Raw genomic sequence first — 7,621 nt, forward strand, 5'->3', positions numbered from 1 at the left:
CCTGAATCCCCCACCAGCATCACCTGAGACCCAGACAGATAAACAGAAGGTAGAAAGTCATTGGCTGTCAAAGTCTTGTGTGTGTGTGTGGGAGGGTGCATGAGGTAGGCAAACAGCTTGGGTAAAAGCTTATCTACAAATACACAGGGGTTTAGGCCCACATGCACACACGCCCCAAACTCCCATCTACAGAGGAAACAGAGCATTTCCCCTCACTCCAGTGGGAGACAGACCAACGAGCTACAGTGAAGGAAGAGGTGGGGCCCACCTTCAACCAAGACAAAACTCTGCTCACTTCTGTGCCATTTCATATTTTTGTGTGTCTGCCCAGTGCACACATCCACTGTGCATCTTAAAGCATTTCCAACTGTTTGCAGCAATATATTCTAACACGAGTTTATTGTGTTTGATTCCCTGTGACCAGAGGTGATGTCTGAGACACTGAACACAGTCAAAGCTGAAAAGTGATTTTGGCTGAGCTGTCACAGAACAACTGCTATTCAGGCTGCAAAATTAAAACCAGCTGCCACCCACATAATGAGAACTTTGGTTTGCATATGCAATAGCCAGTGGGGCTGCAACTACTGATGAGCTCATTATTGGTCTCAGCTATTTTTTATTAATTATTGCAAAAAAATAATAATTTGAACCCAAGGTGATTTTTTTCAAATGAACCAACAATACAAACCCCAAAGATATTCACTTTAGAATAATATTTAAAGTAATGGAAGTTCTGGCAGCAACAACATCCTTTTTGTGTGTGCTACAGTCAAGCGTAAGGCACCTTAGAAGAGGACCAGGTACACTTTCTGATTTGGGATACATGCACACAGGCTGTTTGATTAATTTTATGTGTACAGTATGTGCTGTTTACAACATTCGAAGAATGAAAGTGTTCCTTTTGTTTATGATGATTTACATAACACTACTGTAAAGTTCTGAAAAACACAGGATGGGCTAATTTAAGTGTATTGTGGGGTGTGCAGTAGGTGCCAGATGTTTTTTCATGGGGTACCTCTCAACTCCCTTAACTGCATCATGTAGGTTCCCTCACTTGAACCAGCCTTCAATTATTTGCATCAGCATTTTTTAACATTGTCCTTGTAAATTCATATTTCAATGACCCAATTTAGGATAAGACTTATTTATTAGCCTAAATGTTTCATGTAAATTGTGTAAATGTATCACATCAAACTGTTTGTGATTTATACATGACTGAATGGAAAGATGGTAGACAGTTAAATGTGTTTGTTGCTGAGAGACATCATTCTTCTCTTTGCCATGACAATATTACAATTAATACAGATACAAAGGGGGAAAGAATAATAAATCTTGAAGAAAAGCAGCTGATCATAGATCATTTGTCAATCAGGCCTATAGTTAACAACACAGATGTAGTACTTCTAACTAGATGGTTAATCTGAAAATAAAATAACACCACTTAATGTTCCTGTGGGCCAAACTATCATCCCTGCTGGAGAATGACTCCCTCTCCATGCATGAGACTCTGACAGCACTGGGCAGCTCCATCAGAGACAGACTGCTTCACCCAAAGTGTGTAACAGAGAATTATTGCAGGTCCTTCCTTCCTGCTGCTGTCAGGCTGTGCAACCAGCATTAATCCCAGTAGGACCCTACCCCCAAAAAAGTCAACCTCACACACCTACAGACTGCAAAAACCGTAAATACTCAGCATACTAGAATTTCAATGTACAGGGAAACGCGTTTCCTAACTGTGCATATGACAAACACTTTGACGTTGACCTACTAGTGTGCAATACTGTTTTACTTTTGGACTTGTATTTACATTGTTTTTATTGATAATTCTTTGTATGTTACTTTTTATTCTTAGTGCCTTGTTTTTGTCCCTGTGCTGCTGTAGCGTTTTGAATTTCCCCATTGTGGGGAAAATAAAGTTTGATATGATCTCATCTTACCTTGAAAAATAAAACCTGGGGAGTCTTAAATTGGCTGTTATTTGTCTGCTTCAGTATGAAACCACAGTGAAGTCAAAATGTAGTATCAGATCAGTCCAGTAAATGAATGGCCTCCTGAACATGGACTCCTTAGAGATCATTCCTTGCTCCTCAATCACAAGAGCTCTGGGACCAAGATGGCACACCACAACGACGTCCGGGTCAAGTGAGGAGCCATCAGACAAGGGAACTGATAAGTACTCATTATGTCCAGTGCTGCTTAACAAAATTCCTCCTCCTGTGCTGCTGTTAATTGATCTCATACACAATAGAAACCCCTCCCCGTCATCTCTTCCATGGTCCTACACTGGACTGTGATGAAAACGTAATGCTCCTGCATCCTTACAGTTCCTAAGCATTTGGAAGGTCAAGGGCCACACTGAATATACAGTAGGTACTTTATAGTGTCTCATACAAGTGAATGGAGCCTGGGAGCTGAAAACACCGGGGACAAACTGAGCTTTATGTACAAAACAATATTTCTCATGCGCTGTTTTTGTCTATGCCTCCCGGGGGGAGTAATGGTGAAATTAACTTTTTCCTGCAAGCCTGCCCCAGTGATCAGCATATTCCTAGACCTATCCACACAGGGGCTACATCATATTCTACAGCCACTGCAGGGGCCCAGAACACTGATGAAACGCCAAGCATAACACTGTACAAATAAAAAATGCTTACAGTAAGTCAAAACCAAGCAATACTGGGTCAAACCTTTGTCTTTTTTTTAATATTAGACAAAGACACAAAAGGTGGTGAGTGAAATCTGACTTTTTAAGCCAACGGTTTCATTCCTATAGACTACAAAATACTACACAACATTTTCTGTCCTTGTCAAAAAAAAGTGACTATACATGCATCACCTCGCTGAATTAGTTTTGTTTCTGCAAAAAATAGACAGCAAAACACAAAAACTAATGTACTTTTATGAAAATGCAGGCAATACGCTTCTGCCTTCCAGTGAAAACTCTTGGTTCAATCATTTTCTTGAATTGGGCTCGAAAACACAACTAAACTTCAACTTTGAAAACAGTGAGCAGGATATACATTGTGTCTGCGCTGTGCATTGTATTGACTGTTTCATTGACCTCTCACTTGCTCATGATAGTAAAGTGTCAGCTGAGCAGCCAGCTCACCTTGAAGGCGATGTCATAAAACTCTCCGCTGTTGCTGATGGACGGTCTGCTGGGGTACACGAGTCCGGAGGACGGAGCGGCAGCGGCGGCCAGACCTTTCCCCGTTCTCCCGCTGTCTCTGCCGCTGCTCGGCGACGCCTTGGGGCTCTTAGAGCTCCCTTTGCCTTTCACTGCCTTCTTCCTGGACATTGCTCCAACGCCCTGTTCAGCTTCAATTAAGACAGAAGTATGGGGAGAAAAACTAGACGAAACTGAGGCTCTTCCGGTCTTCGGTACTTGTTGAGTTCTGGTCGAAGCGTGACACGGCGAAAGAAGTTCACCTGTGCGTCAAAATCATGCCTGTGACTGTGCGTAAAGCGTAAATTGATAAAGGTTTCGCGGGGGGAAGAAACTGATTATGAAGCAAGACAGCTGCTGTCCCAGTGCTGCAGCTGGATGAATATGAAAAGGTCTGGCTCCCAGTGTAAACACCTCTCTCTCTCTCTCTCTCTCTCTCTCTCTCTTACTCTCTCCCTCTTGTATTGTGATGCTGGGAGCGTGTGAAGGCATGGTTGTTAGGGTACGGTTATTGGAAAACATCCACCCTGAAATGGAAATAAGGTAGTTTTCCAATCATGTTGGACATTAGTCACTTTCAGTAAATGCAGTTTCACAAAGCTGGAATGAAAACTGATGATCAGAATCAGCTTTATTGGCCAGGTGTGTCAGACACAGAGGAATTGGACTCTGGTACATCAGCTCTCAATGTGCAAACAGTAAACCAGCATAAGGCTGTGTAATATAACAAAATAAACAGCAACATTAACATCAGCAAACAATGCAGAATAAGCAGTATAAACAGACAGTAAACAATGCAGACAACAAAGGAATGTTCATTGAAATGAGATAAATAGGGATAAAATAGAGTACTTAAAACTAGAGACCTGCAAGAGTCTGTATAATCTGTACAATGTATATATACAGGTATTACACTGAGGGTTATTGTCCAGTCATACTGTCGTAGGTCAAGTGTTCATCAGAGTTACAGCCTGGGGGAAGAAACTGTCCCTGTGCCTGGTTGTCTTGGTGCACAGTGACCTGTAACGCCGTCCAGAGAGGAGGAGTTCAAACAGATTGTGTCCAGGGTGTGAGGGGTCAGCAGTGATCCTCTCCTTCCTCTTTTTGACCCGTGAGGTGTACAGGTCCAAAACAAATGTATTTCATTGCAGTTCTTGCAGACTGGAGTCAGTGCCCATCACTATACCAATTGCCAATTTCCAAAATGCTTTAGTTTGTGGAGTAGCTCCAGAACTGGTGTGTAGATCACAAAAGTGAGGTTTGTCACTTAACTGTTCATCTTCAGGAGATTTTATAATGTGGCATTTGAGCTGTGTAGTAGTGATGAAATGTAAATTCTCTTTTAGGCTGGATTTTTCATTTAAAAGTGCAGTTTGGTGACCTGTCCAGGGTGTACCCCCCTCTCACCCAGTGTCAGCTGGGATTGGCTCCAGCCCCGTCACGACCCTGTTCAGGAATAAGTGGTATAGATAATGGATGGATGGAAGTGCAGTTTGGTATTAGCAGTGATTCAGACTTTGGACCCAATGACATCTGGTGACAGGAAGCACATATGGTATTCACTCTAGTGCCCAACAGACAGCACCGTTTGATGCAGGGGCAGCCGACACACTGGAAAATGTAGCACTTCAGGCTGCATGTGTTCTCACTGTGTGGCCCACAGTGCATGTTATATATAAAGCTGCTGTAAAGCAGAAATAATGTTATTGGTCAAGCTAAATGTCAGTGGCTACAGGTAATATGACTGAAATCCGGTGAAAGAATCGGCTGAACTGAGTTCAGGACAGCCACACTCCTGTGAGTTTTTAGAAGACTGTGGGAAAATGTTAAAGTGGGACAGGGTCAGAGTGGCATCATCAAGGTTAAAGCCCAGTTTTAAGGCAAATCAGTTGAGTCGTTTTGCTGTTCCAGGCTTTCCATGTGTCACTCTGGTTTTAAGGGAGAGCTTCTACCAAACAGAGGGAGAGTTTACCACACTAATTCATAACTAAACTGTATATACACATCTTAATTTTGATTGCACAGAGACTCATGGTGCCCAAAAGGATTTCTGCTAGCACTGGATCTCATTCATCAACTGTTCTTAAGAACAAATGTATTCATTAAATCCACTTACTAAGTTTTCACAAAGATACTGGCATTCACCATTCTTATTTGGGATTTGTTCTTAGGCAAGGACAGAATCTATGCACACTCAAGCATATTTGAGCCACTGACGTGTGTGTGAAATAACTGGTTATTTTGTTTTCTTCAGTTCTATATTTACATAATATAATAAGATTTAAGTTACAATAACAGTTTTGTCTTGAGTATTTAGTTTTGTACACATTATTTTACAAAGTATTATCTTTCAAAACAAAAAGCACTAGACTAAAAATGATCTTTATCATATTATACTGTATTTTGGCCAGTACCTAAGCGTTTTGTTGTCCAGCACTGCATCTGAGATCAGACTGAGGGACCTGGGTGCATGCATGGAGGTACACATAGCTGATGGCACCCGACAGAGCCGTGCACGGCCCCGATGCGTTGGTCCAGCTCAGATGACTAAGGGGCAGTCTGTTCTCCTCCACTGATCAGCGTCTGTCTTCTGTGTTTGTTTTGTTGCCTCAGATTTGAGATCAAACCATCTTTTTAATTCACCAGTTGTGCATCTCATGCGTCTTTTTGTTTTATTTTATATTCACTACTGACACTACTACATATGGCAGCTCATTCACTGTGCTCCACTTCAAAACCACTCAAGTTTTTCTTCGGTTTGGAGTTTGTTGCTCCACTGTCTTTAGATTTTCATTGTAGCATCCCTGGACTTCTCAGCTTCTCTTCTCTGTTTCTGTGAAAGATGTGGCCCCGCACTCCTGCCCTTTTACGGGCATTAACCTATGCCAATTAGGAACGACTGGCACGCCATTTCAACTTCCAAGGACATGGGATTCATCAATATAAGAACACAGGTGCGAACAATTCTGCTGTTTAAGAATGTGTTCATGATACAGGGTATGTGGTGCACAGGTGTGCCAAAAGTTCAAATTTGTTGAAGTCTGACCTCCGTGTGCGCAGCCAATCACTGTTTCGCCCTAACTTTGCCTGTACTCGTAGAACCCCAGGTTACAGTATGTAACCGACATTTCCCAATTTTCAAAAAATATGATCCCCATGGCGAGATCAGTTAAAGACAGACAACCTAGCCAAATATCAGCACACAAGTGCTGCTACCAAGACTGCTGAAATAAAAAAACAATCTGATCCTCTAAAATTAACCACTGGTGATCTACTGTTAGCAACATTAACTTCGTAGCTGCGCCACTTTTTACAGGTTCCCTATGAATTTCTACGTGAGTTTTGGTGACAACCATCCTTGAACGCGCAGTGCGACACCCTTGTTCACTGGAATGTGAACATACCTTCAGACTTGGACTTTTCATAGGACCTTTCTTAAGAGCAACCTACTTAGAAATTTAAGAAAACACTTAGTACATTTGTTTGTGAATGAGACCCAATGCTTTTATTTTCTTATTCAGTGACATGAGGCCACTATGTGACGATAACTTAAGCTCTCTATTGTCGGGGAGTCATATGATGGAGGGGACAAACAGCCATAAGGGGCATAAATGTTGGAGGACTTGTCGTTTTGAACAGCAGGAGAGGTTAGCTACCGTGCTATGTTGAAAATACAAATAATTAAATACAATTCAAATTATCATTCATTTATATATTTTACATAAAGTTGCATTGCTTCATAATTACTTTTTTTTATTTAATATTCTGAGGCTGTACAGGCTACACATTAGTGAAAGTGGTTGTTCAAGAGAATGGATTCTCTGCATCACTTGCGTCAGCAGAGAAAGAAGCAAACAACCAACATGTAATTAACTTTGTCAGACAATGTGACTGCTCCACTGTGTCACACTTAACAGAAACAAATCACTTCTTTTTGTTAGCAGTAGAGACGGGTTTGTTGTGCTCTCACATGGTTGGATCTGATCTTAGACTCAACAATAATGACTTGGCTGAATGTTTTTTTTTTTTTTTTTTTTTTACCCCATTTGCTGCTTCCGTAGATCACAACGCCACATAAACAGGTTAATAAATGGTCTGTCTCTTACATGATTTGTGGCTCAAGTGGCATGGAAGGCACTGAGAAAAAACATTTATATTTAGAAATGCATTGATATTTGCAGCTTTTTCGTGTCTTTGTCAGTAGTGTAGAATCCACGTCCATTAAAAGGTCAAATTTCAGGACATGCAGTATTTAGACAAGATTTTATTTATGTAGAGAAAGAGGAATTACTGACAGATATAAATGGCAGAATGTGGGGAAAATGAATGATGTTATTGGCATTACATACAGAATGGATGTCTGACAGTCCAAAACCAGATTTAACATGAGTTGGTTCACGTTGAGGAAAATGCTGCTTGACTGATGAATTTGGGAGAGTAAACCACAAAGCCCAG

At 41.3% G+C, this 7,621-nt stretch overlaps 1 protein-coding gene across 1 annotated transcript in view; it reads right to left on the bottom strand.

Moving 5' to 3' along the window:
• Positions 1-3,591, bottom strand: part of LOC109951547 (ras-related protein Rab-26-like) — a 90,705-nt gene extending 87,114 nt beyond the window's left edge. Inside the window, exons 1-2 of the mRNA XM_020586117.1 lie at positions 3,110-3,591; positions 1-23 (exon numbers count right to left, since the gene is read on the bottom strand). The exon at positions 1-23 is cut by the window's left edge and continues 35 nt beyond it. Of these exons, the coding sequence (XP_020441773.1) occupies positions 1-23; positions 3,110-3,298 (212 nt within the window). The 5' untranslated portion in view covers positions 3,299-3,591. The remainder of the gene's footprint in view (positions 24-3,109) is intronic.
• Positions 3,592-7,621: the final 4,030 nt, after the last annotated feature.

The sequence above is a fragment of the Monopterus albus genome, unplaced genomic scaffold (assembly GCF_001952655.1).
Source record: "Monopterus albus unplaced genomic scaffold, M_albus_1.0 scaffold395.1, whole genome shotgun sequence".
NCBI classification, from domain to species: Eukaryota; Metazoa; Chordata; class Actinopteri; order Synbranchiformes; family Synbranchidae; genus Monopterus; species Monopterus albus.